The 26,668-nt window shown below is 44.3% G+C and overlaps 1 protein-coding gene across 1 annotated transcript in view; it reads right to left on the bottom strand.

The window, feature by feature from the left end:
- Positions 1 to 16,829, bottom strand: part of DHX58 (DExH-box helicase 58) — a 45,724-nt gene extending 28,895 nt beyond the window's left edge. Inside the window, exons 1-5 of the mRNA XM_018558833.1 lie at positions 16,797 to 16,829; positions 9,312 to 9,479; positions 6,481 to 6,685; positions 1,491 to 1,681; positions 520 to 636 (exon numbers count right to left, since the gene is read on the bottom strand). Coding sequence (XP_018414335.1) covers positions 520 to 636; positions 1,491 to 1,681; positions 6,481 to 6,685; positions 9,312 to 9,479 — 681 coding nt within the window. The 5' untranslated portion in view covers positions 16,797 to 16,829. The remainder of the gene's footprint in view (positions 1 to 519; positions 637 to 1,490; positions 1,682 to 6,480; positions 6,686 to 9,311; positions 9,480 to 16,796) is intronic.
- Between the last annotated feature and the right edge of the window lie 9,839 nt (positions 16,830 to 26,668).

The following is a 26,668-nucleotide window of genomic DNA, read 5'->3' as shown; positions in this document are numbered from 1 at the left end:
AGGTGAACCTAATCAGACTATCTGTCTGAAAAGCCTGTACAGATATATTTTCTGCTACAATTGGCCAGTGGGTTGGGTTATCAACTCCCCCCTTCCTATTATTTAATATTTGTGAATTCGCTGGTAAGAGTTAAAGGGTGCACAGGACATTATAAGGGCATCGTGACAAATTTCTCCCACAGCAAATTTGCCCAAAATCCACTTGTGAATGAAATCCTGGAAATTTGCATAAATTCATCACCAGGTGAACCCAAATCTCATTCATGCCCTACCCATACATTCATATTAAGCCAGGGGCATTAGAGTAGTTCTGTTCTGTCTACACGCACTAGCAGATGCAGTCATTTTACAACAGGATTTTGTATGATGTACGTTTTTGATGAAGCACGGATTCTCGGTTTCTGCAACAGCACAGACCATTGACCAAAGATAGTATAATCCTCCAAATCAATGGCTTATGTAAAGTCACTATAATTTAATAAGATACTGCAGGTTATAATGAATGCAAAAGATAATTACCTTATCCCTTTCTGGAACCAAGTCATATTGTTTGTTGGGTTGCTTGGCTTTAGCTTCTAGATCTTCAATGTTGACCTTAGCTGACATTATCTTCCATGTGTCCAGATTAGCACAAATCTGAAAAATATAAAAGTAACAGATACACTAAGAAAACTAATGTAGCCCCAATGAAATATTGTGACTCGAAAAAACACATCCCTCAGAACAGTCCTGGTTTCTAAACGGTCACAGACTCAGCTTTGAGGACAGCAAGTGGTTTAGCACAGTGGTCCCCAACTGTCTCAGTGCGGTCCGGTCCTGCAATATGGGGCAGTGCAGGGTCCCGGTGTTCGAACACCAGGGCCCCGCACTGCCGACGGGCTTCACAGTGAGGGGGCGGGTCCTGTGACTCACCTCCCCTCCCGGCCGCGTCCATAGTAACAGGAGGCGGGAGGGGAGGTGAGTTGTTGATCCTGCCGGTAACACACTTCCTGTGGTGGCAATGCTCACTCACCCTACTGTATATATAGAAAAGCAGCATTGTCACCCTAGGACAGGATTACAATAACCTCCCCCTCTGCTCTTCTCCATAAAATAGAGGTTGAGGGGGGTTTCTGTAGTCTTCATCAACAGCTGGGAACAATGTAACTTATGAATGCAGAACAAGCAGAGATCACAGGAAGTTATCTATCAGCTGACAAGATTTCTGGAAGGGTCAATAGGTATTTTTGCACTTATTTTGCAGATAAAACAAAACACTTTCAGTGCTATATTTAACAGACCAAATGTTAGTAGTTAACTGTTAGGGTCTATATACCCTTTAACCCCTTCGTGACTGACGACGTACAGTGTACGTCGCCAGCATCGGGGCTGTTTAAACAGACTCCCGGCGACTTTTGCCGCCGGGACTCTGTTTAAACTTGTAGAGCCGATATCGAATTTTTGTATATAAAACTGGTTAGTGCGCTGAGGTTTTTTTGTCTTAATCTCACCTGTAAAATGTGATCCTCAGCATCCTCGAAGCTGCTAGCTCCACCGGTCCCAGGGGATGCAGTGAGTCCCAGAATTTGTGGAAGATTCCTTTCATGTTTGAGCTTTTTCTCAAGATAGATTTGCATCACCTTGTTATAAATTGCATCTTTCTGGGTGTGGTGGCACTCATCTATTATTAACAGAGTAAAATCTGCAGGAAACAATAATAATTTTAATTAAGAAGCGCCTAATCATACAGGTGATACCATAGCATTCATTGCTCATTAAAAGCAGTAATCAAAACTACAGTAATAGTGTATCTCCTTATCATGGAGGAAACAGTTTATTACCCGACCTGTTTTTCACTTGTTGTCAATATAGCATTTATTTAGACATGGGATATGGTTTTCTCATTCAACATGCTTGGCTGTTATATTTTTTGCTATTTCATTCATGAATGTGCAACCATTAGAAGGTAAACTTATTTATATCTCATTCTCACTCTGCGTAAATATCTCTACCAAATAATTTCCTTAAGAAGCACTGGTACATCTTAAGCCAATTGTGACTATAACAGGGTTATTCACAAAAGGGTGAAGAGTTTGGAGAAAACAGGAGAAGTGAACAATCTAGGCCAAAATAGCTGAACTGGAAAGTGAGGTGAATTGGAGACTTTTTCCAAATCAGCTATGTAGTCCTAGATTGTTCACTTCTTCTGCTTTCCCCAAACTCTTCACCCTTTTGTGAATAGCCCTGTAAGTGTCCTTTAATCCATGCTGTCTCATTTGATCTGAAATGGGGGGGTTTTTAACAGAAAACTCCACTCTCGCTGAAAATTTGACATAACATACACTTACTGGGTAAACTGTTACATCTGCTTATTATTGTAAGTTACTAATAAGCCATTCATATGACAGCAGCACAATGCAAAAAAATCCTACAGATATAGGATAGGAACTTAAGTTAGCCCAGAGAACATACGTAATTAAATCTCTTTGCTACTGAGAGATTTACCTACTCGTTGGCCATCACCTTATTCATCACTCTGAAATCGATGTATTGCACAGGGTGTCATCCCGAGTGTAGTGTTGCCACCCGTCCGGGATTCACCCGGACAGTCCGGGCTTTGTGTCCTTTATGTGCTGTGTCTGGGTTTCAGCTGGCCTGAATGTCAGCGGACAGGACAGGGGCAACCATGGGGTCCTGGTTTTCCAGCTTGAGTGTATGGAGGAAGCACGGGACACAGAGGGACACTGGAGCAAGGAGGTGTCTGAAACACAAGTGAATTTAAGTCCTGAAGGGCACAATCTCCTGGCTGTCTCTCCATGTTCTCTCTCCTTTCTGTCTCTCCTCACCCTCCCTCCTGGATGGTCTCTCCTCGCTCTCTCTCCTGGCTGTCTACCCTCGCTCATCCACCTGGCTGTCTATCCTTACTCTCCCCCCTGTCTCTCTCTCTCCTGTATATTCTCCAAAGAAAATTGCACTAGAGTGTTAATGTTTTGCTTGAAGAAAAGGTGGTAACCCTACCCGAGGCCAACACCAAAACCGCAACTGCGGGTGCCATGTTTTTAGTCACTGAGCTGGTGGAGAGATCACAAAGATCTCTCTGTGACTCAGCGATGCAGAGTTGGAATCTGTTGCTAACGCTAATAATCTCCAGTAGCAAAACTTTTTGTAAAACTGTATGGCCTTAGATTTACTGTTCACATTAAACACCAGAATAGGTCAAGAAAAATGATGTGCACCACACTAAACATGGACCAGAGAAAGCAAAGGAGAGTTGTCGGAGATCAGAAAGAAAATGATAGATCAGCAGGTAATTGTTAAAGGCTATAAGACCATGCCTAAGTAGCTCAATGTTCCTGTGACTACAGCTGCAAATATTATTAAGACGTTTAAGCTGCATGGGAGTGTAGCCAACCTCCCTGGACATGGCAGCAAGCGGAAAATCAACTCCAGATAGAACAGAATGAGAGTGAGCAATGGTAGAGCCAAGAAAAACTTCCAAAGAGATATAAGCTGAACTCCAAGGTCAAGGTACATCAGTTTCTGATTGTGCTATCAGTTATTTTTGAATGACAGTGAGCTCAAAGGAAAATGACCCAGGAGGACTCCACTGTTGGAAGGAAAAAAAAAAAAAGTGGGACTGTAATTAGCTAAAATGCATATTGACAATTTACAATGCTTCCAGGAAAATGTCCTTTGGACAGCTGAGACAAAACTATTTTTTTGCCAATCACATCAGCTCTATTGCGGAAAAAATTAAGTTTTCAAAGAAGAGAACCTACTGTGAAATATTGACAAGACTTTGGGATGCGTTCTGCATCTGACACAGGGTGCCTTAATTAGTTACCAGCTTTACAGCAACGTGCACGTGGAAGGGCTTCAAATAGTAAAACAGCAAAAAGTTTCCCAGCACACTCGCCAACCAGCATGCAACCTGCACCCATTTTAATCTTCTGCCCCCATGTGCTCCAAGATGGAGACTCTCATAGTTTAGAGTTAGGACCGCACTATATGGAGGTGCCTTGACGTGGCTGTGCGGCTTTCACATTTTCTGCAGAAGACGTGTATCTAAAGCTTTTGACCTTAGTGGTTGGACAGGTTCTTTTTTGCATGCTGGCTGGCGAGTGTGCTGGGAAACTTTTTGCTGTTTTAAATCTATGCAGGACACAATTAACTCTCAAGACTATCAAAGGAGTTCTACAGCAAAGCGTACCACCCAGTGTCAGGTCATGAGTCCTTCAATAGGATAAAGACCCAAAACATACAGCTAAAAACAAAACAAAATAAGAGCAGAACGTCGGACTATTCTTAAGTGGCCTTCTATGAGCCCTAATCTGAATCCAATTGAATATATCTATTGAAAGAGCTAGGCTTTGCAGTCTGAAGAAGTCACCCTTCAAACCTGACAAAGCTAGAGTGGGCCAAACTACCTGTTGGTAGGTGCAGAAGTCTTATTTAGATCTCCAAAAATGACTTGTTGTGCAATAAAATATTAGGTTAAGGGTCCCATCATTTTTGGCCATAACATTTTTATTTGTTTTATTTGAAAATATTCTGTTGAATCAGAAATCAATAAATTGTGGGTTCTTTGTTTTGGTGGAATGGACCTGAGAACGTTGTCTACGCTTGTAACTAATTTGGAGCAGATTTATTTTTTCTAAACAAGAGCGGAGTATCTTTTTTATGACATTTCTGAAGCTTTCACTAAAAACGTATTCTGCTAAGTATGATTAATACCTATAATCAGGGCTCAAAATTTCCACTCGCCCCCTCGCAATCGGCGATTGAAAATTGCGTGGGGGTGAGTGGAAATTCATTGGGGGTGGGGGTGCGGCAGGCTTCCACAGCGGTGATTGCTCGTTCAGTTCTCCCTTCACTTTCCTTCTCTTCTCCTCCCCGGCCACTGCAGCAACAGAGCAGCCAAGGAGGAGGAGAAGAATCAGTTCGGCTGTCTGCCCTTCACTCCGGCTCCTCTGGCCACCTGCAACTTCCTCTGCCTACCTCAGCTGCCATAGGGTGGGAGGAAGACTGCACAGCTACTATTGGCCAGCTGGACATTTCTGCAGCGAGGGACCTGAAGGGAGGCTCAACAAGGCCTATGCAGGCTTCACCTCGGAACATGGAGACAATATCGCTACACCCCCCCACCACCAAGAGAGGAAGAGGACACATGAATCAGATGAACTGTGCACTGTAAGTCCCTGTTTGTTCTGTATTATACCACTGACCTATGCACTATGCATGTACTGTGCATCATACCGCTGTCCTCTGTACTGTGCATTACTGACCTCTGTACTCTGCATCACACTGCTGGCCTCTGCACTGTGTTACATTACTGACCTCTGTACTGTGCGTCATACTGCTGACTTCTGTACTGTGCGTTAATTACTAACCTCTGTACTGTGCATCACACCGCTGACCTCTGCACTGTGTGTACATTACTGACCTCTGTACTGTGCGTCATACTGCTGACCTCTGTACTGTGCATTAGATTACTAACCTCTGTAATGTGCATCACACCACTGTCCTCTGTACTCTGTGTCACAACGCTGACTTCTGTACTGTGCGTCACACAGCTGGCCTCTGTACCCTGCATTACACCACTGACCTCTGTACTGTGCGCCATACCGCTGACCTCTGTACTGTGCATCACACCGCTAGCCTCTGTACTGTGCATCAAACAACTGACCTCTGCACTCTGCGTTGTTACTGCTCTCTGTACTGTGCGTCATACCGCTGACTCCTGTACTCTCTACATTTCTGCAGCGCGGTACCTGAAGGGAGGCTCAACGTGGCTGCTGGAGGCTTCACCTCAGTACACGGAGGGAACATCAATGCATCCCCCCCACCACCAACACCAGCAGGAGAGGAAGAGAACACCTGAATCAGATCAACTGTGCATTGTAAGTCGCTGTTCTTTCTGCCTTACACCACTGATCTCTGCACTCTGTGTTGTTACTGATCTCTGTACTGTGCGTCACACCGCTGGCCTCTGTACTCTGCGTCACACCACTGACCTGGTGGAGTTGAGGCAGGGGGAGGGTAGGGGTTAGGTGGGGCAACTGGTGGCAAGTAACTCTTAAGGCCTGGTTAGTAGCTCAGGACTTGAAATTTGGACCCTTGCCTATGATAGTATTCTGTATATTCATTGATTTTATATTTCACATGCCTTTATTTATATTTTCTCCATATATAAATGCAGACCAAGCTGGCCAGCAAAAGTGACAGTTAGTGGTTAGGGCAAACCATATAACATGGGTGGGTGGTCCTCCCTCTTGGCCCTCCCTGCTAAAGAAAAGGATAAATCAACAGATCTACGGGCAGGATTATTAGGTAATTAAAGTAAATTATGGGGGGAATTTAAAAATACAAAAACTACTGTGTTAATAAAAGACTGCATCATATATTTTCTTGATTTTGCTCATAGCTCTACTTAAAGTAACATATATTGCCATATTGTGTGCTGGTTCCCATGGTTTATATTCATTTCAGAGATATTCTTACCTGTTATTTCCACATGCTTTTCCTCACTCGGGTTCTGGAGAGCATTGTACAGGATTTGAGCAGTGCAGATGATGACATCGGTTTTTTTTACAAAGTTTGCAAAGCAGCCCTTCTGCTCTGTATCTCCACTTATGGGGATAGTTCTGTACTTTCCACGAAGGTGCGGCTCAAACTCCTTGCTGAAATGCTGATGTACAAGATGCACCTAGCAGATTTGAGGGAAGAAGTGAACCTTTAGAGCCACCAATAAATAGTCATCTCTATAAAGTTTTCTATCATGGGAGGAACTCTGGGATGGGGAAGCAGAGGAAGCTGAGCTGCTGAGGGAAGAGCCTGGACAATCTCAGTGCTTCTGCTGTAAACTTTGAGGATGAATTGCTTCACAGTACATGCAACTACAGAGTTTAATGATGCCTTGTTTTAAAGCTCATTTCCTGCTTGTTATAATTGTGCAAATACTTGAATGTCTACAGCCTAGCCACTGATTACATTTCAGCGAGCAGTGCATGAAAGGAATGTTTCCCTGGCAATCAATAATAAAGACTTTTATTAAGTGCATGTCCTAATAATACAGAAACCATTACCTGCATTGTACTGTTTTCCCTGTTTTCACAGGGTTACAGTGTATTTGCATTGCTTATCCCTGGAATATTGGGCAGCCATCTGTGAAAAATTTGCAAAGGTCTGCAAAAGATTTATTACTGAAGATGAAAGATGAAAAGAGGTCTGTATTCCCTGCAATATATCAGAAATTAAGAAGGCAGGGCTGACACCACATGCATTAGAATTTAGAGCCGAAAATAAACTGTGGGAATTTACTAAGACTAGACAGAATCTGGAACAGTGCATGACAACCAATCAGCTTCTAGCTTTTATTTTCAAAGCTTAACCGAACAATCTGAGGATAGAATCTGATTAGTTAATATGCACAGCAGCTCCAGATTTTGTCTGCTCCAGCTTTAGAAAATACCCCTCTATGCCTCTTGTAAAACACTGTGTTGTCATGTCAAAGAGTTTCGAATGCAGCAGATATCATATTTCTGGCACATCAACAGTTATTTTTCTGTACTTGCAGCATGTTTAAAGGGACAGAAACGGGGAAATGTGCATGTATTGCAGAGATGCATGAAATTTATTTTTTTGCCTTGATCTGTGCTATAACACGTGGCCCAAATAGAGTTTTCTTCTGTTCCACTACTACTTTAGATCAGCTGAGGGAGGAATTTATGACTAAATTTGTGGTAAATGTGTAACACAATCTGTCTCACTGTTCCTGTTTAACATTGCCTTGCTGTGAGAGAGAATAGATAAATGTCCCCCAATGTGTTCTGGGGTAGCACTGAGGTAGCACTAGGGCTGCAACAATTAATCGACATAATCGATTATAATCGATTATTGAAAAAGTTGTCAACTTTTTCAATCATCGATTAATCGGCTTCTGATTGGTTGGCCCTGTTCATGGCTCCACACACGCTGCGCGCCGCACCTCCTCCCAATCTCACGTTCGCCGCTGCCAGACCCGCCCGCATCCACGCTCCACACGCCGCATCTCCTCACTCCCTCACATTCACCGACCGCCCACATCCACGATCGGCACAGGGACGCGGGGGAGATGTAGTAAGGAGGAGCAGGTGTGGGGTGATGACAGCCGCTGATAGACAGGTCCAATCTCAGAAGCAAGTTGCTGGAAGACTGCTCAGGTAAGCCTGCACTTCCCACACATGGTGCTCTATAATGTATTGCTGGGATTTGTATTCTTCTATAGCTGATGGTACATTGTGCTGTATATTATACATAGGAATACAAATCCCAGTTAGCACTGCTGCTTTAAGGACTCACCTTAAGTGATGCCTCTTGATCCGATCATCTTCTTCCTTTCAGTTTTCAGCAGTCCCTCCAGCACTGTTGCCAGTCACTGATCCAGCGCAGACTGCTGTCTCTTCCTGTCCCAGGGAGTCTGTCCGGCGTGCACGCTCACGGCTGCGTGCATTGACTTACACAGTAGCTCTCCTCTCCCCGCCAGTGACTTCCATGCGCCCGCACACATCCTCCTGCACAGCCACTCGAGAAGCTGTAGTCTACAGCCGGGAGCAAGCGGCAGAGACACAGGTAGGTTTTTACCTATTTGGTAACTTTTTTTATTTTTTTTAATGTTTTTGCATATCTCTACTGCTTGCTAGCAGTAGAGATATGTAAAAAAATAAGACTTTAATGTCACTTTAATGTATTTTAAATCTCACGGGTTCCCACTCAATATGGTCGCCGCTTGAGTGGGGCACGTGAGATTAATAACATGCTGGATTAGTGTGATCCTAGTTCATTTTATTACTTCATTGCTGTGCTGTATGTGTATAGGCCAATGCCTTGGCTGGCGCTCGTGCAGAAAGCTTCCAAAAAAATTTACTCGATCAAAAAAATGTTAATCGATCAAAAAGATTAACGATTAATCGAGAAATTAATTGTTAATTTGCACAGCCCTAATATATATATATGAAGTTTTTGTTTACAGATAAGAATAGGGCTGTACCCATGGCACTGGATTCATAGAAAATTATTGATTTCCTCTCTCCTTTTTCTACAACACAGTTAGGAAAAGATAGGTAAACATGTGAACATAAGCCACTCTAACTAAAAAGACAACAAAAAAAATATTTTATATTTACCAGACTTAAATGAAAAAGAAAAACATTAAAAAAAATTATTTTGATGTCATAATAAAGCAAGAAAGTAAATATACACAAAACCACTATGCATTCCCTTTAACTGCCAGAGTTACGTCTTGGACCTATAAGTAGTCTACCATACACTACAGAATGTGGAATCATAGTTACCTTGTTCACAATCATGGCTACTTTGGCATGCGGTCTCATTTCCAGGTGCCTCATTGCCACATACATGGCTGCTCTAGTTTTTCCACTCCCTGTTGGGAGCCAGATGATGATATTCTTGCCCTCCAAAGCTGGCATAATCACTTCCCACTGGTAACTCCGCAGCTCCATCTATAAAATTAATTTGTATTTAGTGAAATGCTAACATCAAATGATAAAGCTTTGCTTTATACAATGTGGACAATAGTGATTTTTTTGATCCTCATCTCACTGTTGATTAAAACCAACAACACCTCTTCAGCAAAGTAATCAGAGACAATGTCATCCAGACTGCTTATTATTATTATTATTATTCAGGATTTATATAGCGCCAACAGTTTGCGCAGCGCTTTACAATATAAGGTAGACATTACAATCACAATACAATTCAAGAAAAGATGGTAAGGAGAGCCCTGCCCCTGAGGGCTTACAATCTAGGCCTAGGCAAGTAGCTGGGATGGGGGGGGGCCTTTGCCATCTTTGTCGCATTGGGGGATTTCCCTGCACTCCAAAGAGAGGAAGATTCTGGTGGTCAGCAGGGTCACCAGAACAAATAGAGACGGTGAATCTCCCTAACGGGTCACAGACGGCAATAGAAACCTGACAGGCCTTTTAATACCTCTCCACTCTAATCATACAAAAACAAAAGTTTGGGATTCAGTTGCACTTTCTGAAGTAAGAATTTTAAGGTAAGGCCACTTAAAAGTGTTATAATGTTTTTTTTTCATATATTAGATGTTGAAAATTAAACTTGCATAGTTGTCTGCATCTTCTGCATTGTATTTCATTCTGTCCCTTTACTGCTGCTCCCGACTTCCATTGTAAGGGTGGCTCCTTGGCTTACACAGTTCAATGGAGCCACTCTTACTTGCGCACTCCCATGAATAGGACTACAGCAATACCTGAACATGCTGCCTGTGCACGTCAGTGATAGGGTGCGATAGCATGTCTTTTCTCCTCCTACGAGACAAGTGACTGACAGCGGGGAATAGGAGGGTCTTCTTTTTACTGTCCTGTCGGACTGCCTCTGCGGTGCAGGCATCATCCTCGCATCTGCTAACTGGGTGTGCATGCAGTGGCACAATAACTGATGGGACATGAAGTCCTAAAGACAGAGATCATGTGACTTTTCTTTACTGGTTTAGTATGCACATCTTGCTGGAAGTTTGGGGTAGCAGTGCACAGGAACCCGCGGCTGCGCTGATAGACACCAAACTTGTGTTTCTGAACATTTTTAAAAAATGCATTTATGTGCCTATGTTCAATATATATAGCAAAATAAAATGGATCTACAAAACTCCAGCCTTTAGTAATCTGTTAAACCTCATGTTTTATGAATTATCAGTTGTGTTTAGGAAGCACACTGTCACTAATTACTATGGGAATGAGTCTACATATTTCTAGCTGCTCTTATAACAATCTATTTATAAAACTGGATAACAGAAAACTGTGTTCATTACCCAGGGCAACCAGTCATATTCCTTGTCTTTCAAACCAACAGTAAGATGGGAGCTGGAATGCAGTTGCTGTGGACAACGCACTGCTCATTTTAAAAATCACATCTTAACTCCCTCAGGACCGGAACATTTAAAAAACAAATTTCACACGTTACAGCGGACCTTTACCCATATCTTTAAAATAACAACAAACACACCTTTACAAATGTTTAGTAATGACAATCTACAAACACATATTTCTAGATAATTGCCGGCTTTGTATTGTTTGCATTCCTTATTTCTCTTTTCTTCCCCAGTCTTCTGACATTGGCCATGTTAACTAAGGGCAGATTACTAGCGCTCCATTTACTTCCTTGGACTCTGGCACATGTGACCATGCACATCATCTCAGGGGAGGAAAATGCCTTTCCCTGAGATCTCATGAGATTACAGATGAGACTTCCCAGCAATGCTCTGCTGATGTAACCTTCCCAGGATGCAATGCTTTGGCATATTACATCATTTGTGCCAGAACTGGACCAGGAAGTAGATGGACTCTATTTGTAAGTAAATAAAAAACATGTTTGTTTAACTAATGAATGTAAGATAATTTTATATCATCATGCAGAGCTGAATGCTGATGTGATTTTTAGTAAAAGTGGGTAAAGGTCCACTTTAAAGTCTGAATTTTTGGACAAAGAATTAATTTGGCGTGTTGCTTTTAAATTATTTATTCTTTATTTATTTTTTAACACTTTTGTATTTTTTTTCCACTTAACTTTTATGCTATCACAAGGGGGCTTAAACCCTCTTATATAATAGCATTGGGAGGTGATAGGTTCTGTTTATAGAGAAATCAGGGGTCCATCATGGGATCCCTGATGTTTCTCCTGCCCTCCACTGCAGATGATAAAGCACAGGACTGTGCTGTATCACCTGTGTAACCGACACTTCAGCCAGGTTTCTGATAGCGCTGAAGCAGGAAGTGCTGAGATCACTATGCTTCCTGCTTCAGTGATTATAGAGTAGATCAGGGAATGGACATTCTTCAGCTTTCCTTCCTGACAGCATCCGCCATGGTCCTGGGCCACCCAGAGGAGTGGGAGAGTCCAGAAACTACAGCAGGTAGTGATTAAAGTGTATGTAACCCCTAAAATTCTCTTATTTAGTCCCTTTTGGCCTGTTATATTTGCCATATTTGAAAATGTTCTTATATCTGTTTGATAGGTTTAAAAAACAAACCTGTTGATCCTGCCAGAAACCTTCTGAGCTGATAACTTCCTGTGCTCCCTGCTTGTGCTGACTGTTATAAGTTATATTGTAATCTAAGAAATACAGAACCACACCCTATATGTTTAGGACAATAGGAGAGGGTTGGGGTCCTTAGTCTTATCTGGTTTCTGTTGTCCTGATACAGAAGGGTGAGTAAGCGTTGTCATCATAGGACTGGCAGTATGCTACTGGCAGAATCACCAGGTGAGAATAAAGGACAAAAAAAGTCTGAAACAGTAAACAAATGCAGCCACAACATCTACAGACTGGTAAGCTGCAAAGCTGCAATGGGTGAATCTTGGGTAAAGGTTATTAAATGAAAACATTTATACATAGACCCCTAAATCTTTGTTTGTTTTTTGTTCCGATACCCTTTAAAGATAACCTGTCTATAAAGGCGAAGTAATAGGCTCATTTGATAGACCACACTGCTCCCTACTCCACTGTTGATTTGTACCTTCCCCACTCTCTAAACCTAAAGCCAAGTCATGTGCCCCTACACAGGAGGGATCGTGTGAGTATCTTCCTTTTCTCCCACAATGCAACACTGGGAGAGTGGAGTGCTGTACCATGGGAGGCAGTGACCAGGGTTACTTGGAGAAACACAGAGTAATGGGAGCGCAGGGCGGGTAAGTATCATCATCAGCTGCAAAGAATCTATCAAGGGAACCTCTTACTTTGCCCTGCATAATGGGTACATTTGGAAACTGTGGTAGAAAGTCGACCACCTACATTACAATCTGATTGCACAACCTCTTTTCCATGAAACAATACCTATATAGTGCAATGGTCGAACAGTGCTTGTACATAGTCAGCTGCTAGCACTGTTCAGGTATTCTGTACGCAGCAGGAGAATCGTTCATCCACACTGTTAGCCTGCGTGGCTGAATGGAAAATATGTGACCGTATGTACCCAATAAGTCATGAGGTCTGTGACTTCACCAAGAGCAGGGTAAACATAGGACAATCTGACAGTGTCATTAGATTATGCAAGAGTCAGCAGCAGCAGCTTCTTTGTCAACATTAGGCTTAATTCTTTGCAATATTTGCTTGTACTTAGAGAAAATAGCTTATTTTACCTTGTTAAAGGCATTACCTCAGGAATCGAATTAGGTTACAGCACTTGTTATATTTACAGCAGTTACATTATTATGTCTATTTTAGAGGTATTTTAGCTCTAATAGTCAAGTTTAGAAAGTTATTGCTTTTTAAAGACTCGTTTGGCAAATGTAATTAAAAGCTGTCCCTGTAAAGAAATAAGTAAACTGATCACTTTTACCCAATAGGCCATCTGTAATATACTTACATTTCCCACAGCCTGTATATTGGGAAGCCGCTGTATCTTTGCTCCCCACCCAATGCTGGATGAGTCAAATACTTGCTCATCTCACCGGCCACTTTGGTTCCTCTCCTCCTCCTGTACTGACGTAAGACTCAGCAGGAGGAACGAAAGCGGCTGGTTGAGGGGAGCAAGTATTCTACACACACCATGCAGCACCTGTGTTGGCTTTTTGCAATACACAAATGCCGCCGGAAACTATACTCCTGCTTTTTTTACAGGTAAGCTTTTGGATAAAAGTGACCCTGTAGTGTTAGTGATGGAGTCACTTTAAAATGGCTCTAGCCTCAAGGTGGTGATATCTGTGAGTTTTAGTGAGGCGTCTATTGTGGAGAACAGGAAGGAAGTGAAGGGTAACACGCTAAAATATAATGAGAAAATAAGGCTTTCAGCTGTAGAAAGCACATTTTTGTAGGGTAATTGTAAAATGATATTTCTGGTTGTGGGATGCATATGTTTAGGGATAAAATAACAATGTATTGTGGTGTACCAGTTACGTGGTGTACCTCCGGATTTGGTTGAGGCATTCCCCAGTCCCGCCCCCAGCCCACTGAAGCCCCCCCCTCCCCCAACCCGGTCACCAAGCTAGTTTGAGGAGGGAGGAGGAAGGGAAGAGTAGGGAGGAGCCTCCCTTGCTCGTCACTGCTGAGGCATTGAGATAGATGGCCTCAGTGTTTTTTCTTTTTTTGATTGTACAGCTTATACCAATGGCGCTTTGCCATTGGTCCAAACCATCCACAGAGCTCACGGCTCTAACACAGAGTAGAGGGTGTGACAGCTCTTGCCTCACTATGTTAGGCTGTGTTCACACTTGGCGTATTGAATATGTGCGTTTGTCGCACGTTTTTACCGCGTTTCTGAGGGCTACTTGGCTGTATCCCAATGGAAACGCCCGACCAAAACGCCCCAAAGAAGTACATGTACTTCTTTGGGCGTAGGGCGGTTTCCCACGCGTTCGTACTCGCGGAAAAAACGCCCAGATGGGTACCATGCACATTGAAAATAATAGCAATTCCCTGTTTGAGCGTTTTTCCGCGAGTACGAACATGCGGAAAAACGCCCAGGTGGGAACCGGGCCTTAGGTTACAGAAGCAGTGGGGAAGCCTGCTGCTGTGTAACCTAACTACCTGTCAAAAGCTGGATGCAGCGCTGCCTGAGAGGCTTTCCCTGCTGTGTAACCTGTTACAAGCCGATCAGAAAAAGCTCTGCCTCCCATGAATGCACGTCCCTGTGGTCTACTACCCTAGGTTAACAGCTCCTGTGCAGTGCCTTGGGGTTCCATTAACAATAAATGTCACTGGTAAAACACGCATACAATAGGTATGAATGTTAACACAAAGCATAAATGTGAATAGGCTGAACTCCAGGCGCCATGGTTTAATGTCTGTAGATGTGTTATTCGGGCCTTACCTCTACAATGCAGCTAGGTTTTCTTTAATCAATCAACATAGAAATTTGACATATAGGGCTCATGCACATGAGCACAAATAAGGGAGTATAGGCATACGGCATGATATATAGCTGTATTTCTGTATGTGTAAATACCAGTATCTGTGTTTTACATGCGTAAACCTGCGTACAGAGATTTCTGTTGATTTAAGCTTATTGACAGAAAATACAACAGCTGGGGCTCCCGGGTGCTGCAAATACAAGCGTATTTTACTCTGTAAACCGATACACTTGTATTTGCACCCGTGTGTACCGTGTTTCCCCGAAAATAAGACACTGTCTTATATTTTATTTGGCTCAAAAAAACACACTAGGTCTTATTTTCGGGGTAGGTCTTATTTTTCTTTTTAATGTACAACAATCTACACTTATTCATGTACAAAAATATGGTGATCAGGGGTGCCGTACCTTTACAAGAGCATTTTGCTAACCAATCGCTGGCCAGAATGAGCGAAGTGCACTTTCACTATCGATTCCTCACAGGCGGAGCACATTTGGTATCACTCCTCCTGTGACAGGAGACGGCGCTATAGAGGAGGCATCGGCTTATGCAGCTCTGCTCCCTCCAGTGCCGCCTCGCCTCCTCTAGCGCTGGGTTCGTTGGCACCGCTGATTCTCTCCTGCCTCTCCCGCGGCTCTTCAAGTTCCCCCTTATGCCACCACCGGCCCTGGGAATTGTCACAACTAGGTCTTATTTTCGGGGTAGGTCTTATATTTTAGAAATTCCCAAAAATAGTACTAGGTCTTATTTTCGGGGTAGGTCTTATTTTCAGGGAAACAGGGTACGTGTCCTTAGTTATGTCTTTTTGAACAGCTTCCACCATACTTCCCCACCGACCCCATATGCTGCAGCTAACTTTGACACCAGCACTGATGTTGTGTCCCCAGCTCGTGTGTGCTCACCCATTCACAAACACAGCAGGTGATGATGCTGCGGCGTGCGTTCATCATCACGTTTTGTGAAGTTGTGAATATGGAGACTGCCTTCGCTGACTTCTCATTTACAAGTTCTAGCTGCAGGCCTGTAATGCTGTAACACTTGCATCAATGCTTTGCATTCTTTGCAATGAACACATACACAAATAAGACCTTCCGACCTTTCCCCAACTTTCCGGATTGTCATTCTTGTTCAATGTCCGTAACACACTTGAAGCCACAGGATTGGCATAACAGGCAGCTTAAAGTGACACTAAACTCTTAAATCTTACAAATACATGCAAGTACCTTAACTAATAACAAAACAAATTAGCTTATTTGTGTGTCACTCAGCTGTAGATCTTCAAATCATCTCTGAATTCACGCTGACACTGTCCTTCCTTATGGAGGGTGGCTACACTTGTTCCCCATGGTCATTGTGTGTGTTGCAAAGTAGTCACCCTTCCAAGCTCACTCCCGTGATGGACTAAAATCTCACGTTTAGTTTACTAATTTGAATTGAGATTGTAATCCATCAGAGGAGTGAGCTCGGAGCGGTGGCTACTTTACAACACACACGGTGACCATGGGGAACAAACGTAGCCACCCTCCAGAAGGAAGGACAGTGTCAGCACCAAGTCAGAGATTTAGTATCTACAGCTCAGTGATACACAAATAAGGTACATTTTTGTTAATAGTTCAGGTACTTGAATGTATTTTTAAGACTTAACTCCTGAGTTGAGTGTCATTGCATGGGGGCAATCATTGCTATCTGCAGAAGATGTTAGTTATCTGGCCAACTGTGTTCACTGCTGTTTGAGTCACCAACCCGGAACAAAAATGTTTATCAGTAAAGTCAGACATCTTTATCTGCATTCAAAGTACTGAAGCAAGACGGTAAAAGAGTATTTACAGAATCTCTCTCAGGAAAGGTTCACGTATAAAATAATAGTTGAATAGAGGAAAATATAACGTAGATTGCAAAGAAATTTGGGAACTTGACGGGGTCATTGTAGCGATGTCTGTGCTAAGACTCACCTGACCTCAGCGTTCAGTATTTGCGGATTCTTAATTCTGCAGTGTGTGTCACCCAGCTCAGTCTTCAGTCACACTAGATCTCAGTTTCCTTGTCAGCCTTTTTAAACCAGAAGGATTGGTTTTCTTTTTACCTAAATGGAAAGTGCAGCAAAGGGGCCCTTTAGGGTTTCTGTGAAGTCCAGCAGACGAACCTCAAACAGCTTAGCTCTGTCACTGATGAAGAGCTGAGGAGATCTCCCAACTTCACCCCTGCCTAGTCACAAGCAAAAAGCGAAACTGAAACTGGGGCTTTCCATCATATGTATGTTTTCTAGAGAAACAATACCATGGATTATAATGATGTCATAAACTGTATGTAAGTGTTGATTTCCCAGATATGATTAAGGCTCCTTTCACGCCTAAGTGTGAGCATAACGAAAACAATTCAGAGGCTTTTTTTGTATGTTTGTATCTGCAAATTGTAGTACAGGAGTAGGGTATGACAAGGGGCAATATGTGCAGGAGAGGAGTGTGGAGAGTATGATGGGGGCAATATGTGCGGGAGAGAAGTGTGGAGGGTATGATAGGGGCGATAGGTGCAGGAGAGGAGTGTGGAGAGTATGATGGGGGCAATATGTGCGGGAGAGAAGTGTGGAGGGTATGATAGGGGCGATAGGTGCAGGAGAGGAGTGTGGAGAGTATGATGGGGGCAATATGTGCGGGAGAGAAGTGTGGAGGGTATGATAGGGGCGATAGGTGCAGGAGAGGAGTGTGGAGAGTATGATGGGGGCAATATGTGCGGGAGAGAAGTGTGGAGGGTATGATAGGGGCGATAGGTGCAGGAGAGGAGTGTGGAGAGTATGATGGGGGCAATATGTGCGGGAGAGAAGTGTGGAGGGTATGATAGGGGCGATAGGTGCAGGAGAGGAGTGTGGAGAGTATGATGGGGGCAATATGTGCGGGAGAGAAGTGTGGAGGGTATGATAGGGGCGATAGGTGCAGGAGAGGAGTGTGGAGAGTATGATGGGGGCAATATGTGCGGGAGAGAAGTGTGGAGGGTATGATAGGGGCGATAGGTGCAGGAGAGGAGTGTGGAGAGTATGATGGGGGCAATATGTGCGGGAGAGAAGTGTGGAGGGTATGATAGGGGCGATAGGTGCAGGAGAGGAGTGTGGAGAGTATGATGGGGGCAATATGTGCGGGAGAGAAGTGTGGAGGGTATGATAGGGGCGATAGGTGCAGGAGAGGAGTGTGGAGAGTATGATGGGGGCAATATGTGCGGGAGAGAAGTGTGGAGGGTATGATAGGGGCGATAGGTGCAGGAGAGGAGTGTGGAGAGTATGATGGGGGCAATATGTGCGGGAGAGAAGTGTGGAGGGTATGATAGGGGCGATAGGTGCAGGAGAGGAGTGTGGAGAGTATGATGGGGGCAATATGTGCGGGAGAGAAGTGTGGAGGGTATGATAGGGGCGATAGGTGCAGGAGAGGAGTGTGGAGAGTATGATGGGGGCAATATGTGCGGGAGAGAAGTGTGGAGGGTATGATAGGGGCGATAGGTGCAGGAGAGGAGTGTGGAGAGTATGATGGGGGCAATATGTGCGGGAGAGAAGTGTGGAGGGTATGATAGGGGCGATAGGTGCAGGAGAGGAGTGTGGAGAGTATGATGGGGGCAATATGTGCGGGAGAGAAGTGTGGAGGGTATGATAGGGGCGATAGGTGCAGGAGAGGAGTGTGGAGAGTATGATGGGGGCAATATGTGCGGGAGAGAAGTGTGGAGGGTATGATAGGGGCGATAGGTGCAGGAGAGGAGTGTGGAGAGTATGATGGGGGCAATATGTGCGGGAGAGAAGTGTGGAGGGTATGATAGGGGCGATAGGTGCAGGAGAGGAGTGTGGAGAGTATGATGGGGGCAATATGTGCGGGAGAGAAGTGTGGAGGGTATGATAGGGGCGATAGGTGCAGGAGAGGAGTGTGGAGAGTATGATGGGGGCAATATGTGCGGGAGAGAAGTGTGGAGGGTATGATAGGGGCGATAGGTGCAGGAGAGGAGTGTGGAGAGTATGATGGGGGCAATATGTGCGGGAGAGAAGTGTGGAGGGTATGATAGGGGCGATAGGTGCAGGAGAGGAGTGTGGAGAGTATGATGGGGGCAATATGTGCGGGAGAGAAGTGTGGAGGGTATGATAGGGGCGATAGGTGCAGGAGAGGAGTGTGGAGAGTATGATGGGGGCAATATGTGCGGGAGAGAAGTGTGGAGGGTATGATAGGGGCGATAGGTGCAGGAGAGGAGTGTGGAGAGTATGATGGGGGCAATATGTGCGGGAGAGAAGTGTGGAGGGTATGATAGGGGCGATAGGTGCAGGAGAGGAGTGTGGAGGATATGACAAGGGGCAATATGTGCAGGAGAGGAGTGTGGAGAGTATGATGGGGGCAATATGTGCGGGAGAGAAGTGTGGAGGGTATGATAGGGGCAATATGGGCAGGAGAGGAGTGTGGAGGGTATGATAGGGGCAATAGGTGCAGGAGAGGAGTGTGGAGGGTATGATAGGGGCGATAGGTGCAGGAGAGGAGTGTGGAGGGTATGACAAGGGGCAATATGTGCAGGAGAGGGGTGCGGAGAGTATGATAGGGGCAGTATGTGCAGGAGAGGAGAGTGCAGGGTATGACAAGGGGCAATATGTGCAGGACAGGAGTGTGGAGGATATGACGGGGGCAATATGTGCAGTAGAGGAGTGTGGAGGGTATGACAAGGGGGAATATGTGAAAGAGAGGAGTGTGGAGGGTATGACGGGGGGCAATATGTGCAGGAGAAAAGTGCTGGAAGGTATGGCAGGGGTATTATGTGCAGGAGAGGAGTGTGGAAGGTATGATACGGGCAATATGTGCAGGAGAGGAGTGTGGAGAGTATGATGGGGCAATATGTGCAGGAAAGGAGAGTGGAGGGTATAATAGGGAGCAGTATGTGCAGGAGAGAAGTGTGGAGGGTATGACAGGGGTGATGGGTATTGGTGGGGGAGTGCAGGATAAGAATGCTGAGGGTATGGCAGGAGGTAGCTTGTCCAGGAGAGGAGTGTGGATGGTATTAGGAGGTACAATATGTGCAGGAAAAGATTGTGGAGGGTAATAGGGGGTACACTATGTGCAGGAGAGGATTGTGGAGGGCATGACAGAGGGCAATATGTGCAGGAAAGGAGTGGGGAGGGTATGATGGGCGGGAGGCTGTTTACATACAAGCACTCATGCGCGATCGCTTGTATTTTCTGCTGGTGTATATCCATCTGTCTACATCAGGGGTGCCCACAATTTTTTGTATTGAGATCTACTTTTCAAAGGACGAACCCAATTGTCTACATGATTCCTGGAATAAAGACAAGGACAACGTGCTGGATTAGTGTGATCCTTGTTCATTTTATTACTTCATTGAATAAAGACAAGACAAGGACAACGTGCTGGATTAGTGTGATCCTTGTTCATTTTATTACTTCATTGCTGTGCTGTATGTGCATAGGCCAATGCCTTGGCTGGCGCTCGTGCAGAAAGTTTCAAAAAAAATTTAATCGATCAAAAAAAATTTAATCGAGCAAAAAGATTAACGATTAATCGAGAAAATTAATCGTTAATTTGCACAGCCCTAATTTTTATGTATTTACATTTTTAATTGTTATTTATTTTTTTCACTATTTTTTGTCACTGGACTTCACTGATATTACACAGGAGCCCAGCAACACATTATACAGCAATGCCGAATGGCAACCAGCTATAGAGGACTAAAAGTCCAGCAATACATTATACAGGAATGCAGAATAATAGTATTATCCTGCATTGATGTATGATGTATTGCTGGGATCTGTAGTCCTCTATAGCTGGTTGCCATTCGGCATTGCCTTATAATGTATTGCTGGGATTTGTAGTCCTCTATAGCTGTTAGTGTGTAATAACGTTAGGGTTAGAAGTTAAAAGGGAAGATTTTTTTTTTTATTCCTGAATAAAATGTTGTTATATAGTTGTGTAAAATGAAATGTCTGTGGACAGGATTATGCGGCATAAATGCATCACACATACACACTATCTCTCTCCTCTCCCTCCCCCAGCTCGGGAGCAGGACACATGACAAACGATCCTGTATACAGGACACACAGCAGTAAGGATTGCTTACTATGAGGAGATCTGGAGATGGGACATTACAGAGCTGACAGCCAGCAGCACAGCACGACCTCATCAGCTCGAAAGTCGGCACTCAGAGAAGAGGGGGAGGGGCCTGACAATTACACAGGACGTAGCTCCTTCACTCAGGAAGTTTGTATGCTGCGTCTGTGCTCCGATTTTTCCACCCTGCTCACCAGTGCCCTCAGGCTGCCTGTGTTGCCTGTATACTGTAAACTGTCCCTGGGCATGCACCTAACTCCATCATTTCTGTCCGTTGCACACCCCCCCCTCTCAGTGTCCGTCGGTCTCTCTCACTCTCTCCCCCCCCTTCTCTGAGGGGAGGGGGGAGAGAGTGAGACACAGGCCAACCATGCTGAGAGGAGAGAGGCAAGCAGGAGAGAGACACACCGACCGATGCTAAGAAGCTCTCAGCGTCGGTCGATCTGTCTCTCTCCCCCCAGTCTATATCACAACCCCCACCACCCCGGGGTCTCTGTCTGCTGGGTCTGTCACTTACTTTTCCCCTCCCAGGCAGGCGGCAGCAGACATGCTCCTCTTCAACCACGATCTCTGGCGCTTCTGCCCAGTGAAAGTTAGCTCCGCCCCCCTGTAAGCACTTCGTAGGAAGGTACCAACAGCGCAGGGGGCCCAGGACCAGGCAGATGGTGCTATTCTTATAAGTCTATGGGGAAAATTATAGCTTGAAGTCCGGGCCCCCCCCCCGGCCGCCGGGGCCCCCTACAATGGTACTGGCCGTACCCCCCTGACGGCGGCCCTGCTGGTAGTTGCTATTGTTTAGCTTTGCGATTGCAAATATCATATCTGAACTGCTTGCCACCTTTCAGTAGCTTGGATGCGGCTCTTGTTGACTTGCAGTGTTCTGTTTAGTGTCTGGGCCCATAATCTGTTGGTTATGTGTACAGATAGAACTTCCTGTATATATCATTGATAAAACATGCATAAGCATAGAGACTAACATTGCACTAAAGCACCATCTAGTGCTCAAAACACAGTTACAGTCACGGGCGGACTGACAATTCGGGGTACTCGGGCACTGCCGAGGGCCCACGGCCAGGAGGGGGCCCATCACCGACCCCTCTACACTTTTTGACCACCCTGCTGCCAAACTAGTAGATGCGGCTGTGTTAAAGCGGTGATGGCAGTGTCCCCCGCCTCCTGGACCCACTAGACACTGCCGTCGCCGCTTTAACACAGCTGGATCTGCTAGTTTGGCCAAAAAGAGCATGAGGATGGTGGGGGGAGAGATGTACTTACCAGACTTACCACCGGTGTGAAAAGATCACATTACAGGTGAAACTCGAATAATTAGAATATCATGCAAAAGTGATTGCAGTAGTTGCTGCAAAAGGGGCCCAAACCAAGTACTGAGTACTTATGCATGCTTGTACTTTTCAGAGGTCCGATATTGTTCTATGTACAATCCTTGTTTTATTGATTGCATGTAATATTCTAATTTTTTGAGATTGTGGATCTGGGTTTTCATGAGCTGTAAGCCATAATCATCACAATTATGACAAATCACGGCTTTAATTTTTTTTTTTTTCATGTAATGAGTCTATCTCATATATTAGTTTCACCTTTTAAGTTGCATTAGTGAAATAAATGAACTTTGCACGACATTCTAATTATTCGAGTTTCACCTGTATTGCCCTGTAATGTAACATGCATGCTACACGGTGGACTTGAATAAAACACAATCCTAATGGAATTTGTTTATGAAGGCTATTACTAATTTACGTCTTATTGATCCAGCCCTGGTGCTTCATGTCTGTATAAAGTTCATAGGGATTCATAGTCATCAAGACATATTCACAGCCGCTCACTAGTGCATATACTCTGAGCATGCTCACTCAGCTCCTAAATACACTCCCTGGAATTTATAAGGTGTGTTGCAGACATACTGTGCATACTGTTATTTGTAATTATGTAGAGTCTACGCACAACCTAGGTCAGTGCCTGCGACGAATCAGAAGCATGAATTTGTCGCATGGAGGAATGGTGGGGGTGGCACTGAGACCAGAGTATCTATTACATAGACCAGGGCACAAAATTACCACTCGCAATTTGCGAGTGAAAATTGCATGGGGGCGAGTGGACATGAAGCCATTGAGTCAAGCACTTGGTCATGGACCGAGTACCCAACTCCTGGAGGGATCCCAGATGGCTTACCTGTATGCTGCCGCCCACAGCAGTGCACCTTTCCATGTTAAAGATTGCTGGATTATGGCAGCCATCTTTACTACGGTCCGTTGTTCGACTGAGAGCCCAGTGTTCAAGTGAGCGCCAATCAGAATCCTCCTTTTTCCCCGCGCCAATCACTGAAGACGCTGACTGGGCTGTCTAATAAGAGGAGGGCGGTGATTGGCTGTTTGGTCCTGTGCTGTCCGTGATCGATGTAGTAGGTGAGTAGTGGAGACGGGAGAGCGCCAAGTGGCTGTGGTGGGACATTGTAGGTGTGCAGGGCTGGTTCTTTCCATGTCATTAAACTGTTAGAGCTCAACCTAAGTATGTCAGCCATTTCCAGGAACTGTACAGAACCATACAGGGTGCTTTCCCGCTTATTAACCCCTTGAAGCCCGGAGTGTTACAACAATGTCCTAGAAACCAATGATGGGGGATCAATCTGGCATTCCACTCAAATGGCATTGGTCTTAATTACCTTCAGCTTTCTTAACTCCAAAATGGCAGTATGTGGTAATGAATTTGTTGCAACTATAGCGACATATTAGAAAGGTGTTCCAAATAAGAACTTGCACTTGTGAACTTTGCTGCACATGTCGGTATTATGGTACTGTTGCAAACCTTCTAGATATAGTCAATACACCAGAATTGTGTCACAATGCCTTTTTTGAATTCAGTGTGAAGTTCTTGCCTATATTGTTATAGATTTTGAAAGTCTCCTACCAATTCCCTGGCAATTAATCTTTTAGTGAATCGGCTCACTATTTTGAAAATAGTGTGGGGAAATAATTTCTGTAACACAAGAATGTTTATGCCTCTGGTGGGACCCTCCATATCTGCTGCAACCCACCCCTTGGACCTGCTGAAGGTGAGCACTCACTTGTGTGGCGGCATGGAAGGCACTGTCCATTAACGTCCCATGGGGATCTCACTTTGTGTGATGGCTGATCCCGGGGATGTCATTGTGTATATGTGATTCTAACTGCCCAGTCTGCCATTTATTGGTGCTGGCCTGAGGTCTGCCGTGCATTGGTGCTGGCCTGAGGTCTGCCGTGTACTGGTACTGGTCTGAGGTCTGCCGTGTACTGGTTCTGGTCTGAGGTCTGCAGTGCGGTGGTGCTGATGTGAGGTCTGCAGTGCGGTGGTGCTGATGTGAGGTCTGCCGTGAATTCTGCCATTCCACAACATCATGGAGTCCAAGTGCTTAACTGCTCTGCCTGCAGTCCAGACCTTTCACCAACTGAAAATATTTGGTGCATCTTGAAACTAAAAATATGACAAAGAAGACCCAGGACTGTTGAGCAGTTATAATCCTATATCAGGCAAGAATGGGACAGTATTCCTCTCCTAAAACTCCAGCAACTGGTCTCCTCAGTTCCCAGACTTTTACAGAGTGTTGTTAACCCCTTCGTGACGGGAGACGTCCACTGTACGTCCTGCCACAAAGGGACCAAATGACTTGTCACGTACACTGTACGTGACGAGTTATTTGCTGCTTTAGAGGGCTGTTAATCGCTGAGAATCAGCTTTTAACATTCATTAATGGCTGCCCTTACTACAGAGGCATTCATTAATGAAAGGGTTAACCTTGTTCAGACACCCGATACCTTAATATCGGGTGTCTGAGAGTCAAAGCAAAGCGGACACAGATGCCGGCTTTTGCCGGCATTCTGACAGCTCGTATAGATCGAGAGATATCTCTCTCAAGCTATACTGGCTTTTTTTTTTTTCTTTCATGAATAGATACAAAATGTGTCTATTCCTACAATGTATCTATTCCTGGAAGAAGAATGTTTGTTTGCTGATCGTTGTTGCAACAATCAGAAAACATTTAGTAACAGCTGAATCCTGAACTGCTGCAGGATCAGTGTCACTAACTTATTATCGGCTGTTCTGAAGTTTGAAGCAGCCTGATAATAACCAAAAATTTATTAATTTATCATGCAGTAACAGTGAGATTAATTCACAAAATCTGCTTGATATAATTAAATAAATAAAATAACATTTTTAAGTTAAAAAAAAAAGTGAAAAGTGTAAAAAAAATAAAAAAATGTGTAAAAAATAAAATAAAATAAGGGACAAATAAATGAATGTATTTATTGCATTTTTTTAGCTGTGCTGGTTTTGTAAAAAAAATACTACAAATCAAAACTGGGAAAAAAGTGTTTTTTTTAAACGGTTTTTTCCTCTTTTTTTATATTTTATTTGTCCTAAGTGAGGCGTTAGACGCACATATGTGATATAAATATGTAGCCCTATCTGTCCTCTAAAAAACAATATATAATATGTGTGGGTGCACTTTGTAAGAAAGTATATTACTGACGTGGAAGAATCACACAGCAAAAATGTCAAAAGTGTGTCAGTCATTTACGAACAGAAACTAAAAACAAGCTCAGTCATGAAGGGGTTAAAAGAAGAGGGGTTGTTACACCGTGGTAAACATGGCCCTGTCCCAACTTTTGAAAACATGTTCCTGCCATCTATTTAATAATACCTTATTTGTTTTCTTAAAATTGTATATTTTCTTAGTTTAAACTTTGGATATGTTTTCTATTTTCTCTTGTGAATAAAATATGGATTTATGAGATTTGCAGATCATTGCATTCTGTTTTTATGTAGATTTTACACAGCGTCCCAACATTTTTGGAATTGGGGTTGTACATCAGACCAATAAGAGGCAAAACTGACTAGGAAAGAGGGACATGCTTCTAAATGCGGCATAGTTCGGAGTTATGCTACTGCATAGTGTGTTAGAGTACCATTCACAATAAGCAAATACCATGGTTTTACCACATCATTGCAACACCAGGGCTGGATTTACATTTCAGGGGCCTATAGCCACAAAAAAACTGGCATCCTACGTCACTCCACTGTTGTGCTGCTTAAAGGGTTAGATTACCTTTGAAACAAAATAGCCAATGCAGTCCACAAGCCTCAGTAGTTAATAAACTTTGCAGCTTTTAAAAAGCTTCATTAAAGGAGAACTATGCGGTCAGTGTTTTTCCCCATAGTTCTCCTTAGGGTAACGGGAGGACACAAACTAGCGTCCTCCCGTCACCCTAAGCTCAGTATACCGCGAGCTACAGCTCGCGGTATACTGAGACGCCGGAGCGGATCCCGACTTAGGCCCCATTTACACTGAGCGATTTATCGCGCGATTTTTGCAGCGATATCGCTCATATTTCCACGCGATATCGCTCTATGTAGCTTCTCCAATACATTTCAATGGAGCTGTTCACATCTCGTCGCTCAATATCGCTTGTAGCTCGTCGCTGGTAGCTTGTCGCTCCTACATGACCCTTTTTTCGAGCGATTTTGCTCCTGATTGCATACAGCCCAATAGGAAAAAGTTGCACGATGTCGCGCGACACGTCGCTCAATATCGCTCGCCGCGCAATATCGCTCAAAATCGCGCGATTTTCATGTCGCTCAGTGTGAATGGGGCCTCAGATGACGGGATCCGCCCAGCTGCGTGAGTGACAGCTGGCTCTGCCTATCTAGAGGCAGAGCCAGCTGTACCCGCCCCCTCCCCGTCCGTTCCGCCA

The sequence above is a fragment of the Nanorana parkeri genome, unplaced genomic scaffold (genome assembly GCF_000935625.1).
Source record: "Nanorana parkeri isolate BGI_ZX_2015 unplaced genomic scaffold, ASM93562v1 scaffold362, whole genome shotgun sequence".
NCBI classification, from domain to species: Eukaryota; Metazoa; Chordata; class Amphibia; order Anura; family Dicroglossidae; genus Nanorana; species Nanorana parkeri.
Note: the sequence above shows the minus strand (reverse complement) of the source record. Positions and strands in the feature narration are given on the sequence as shown.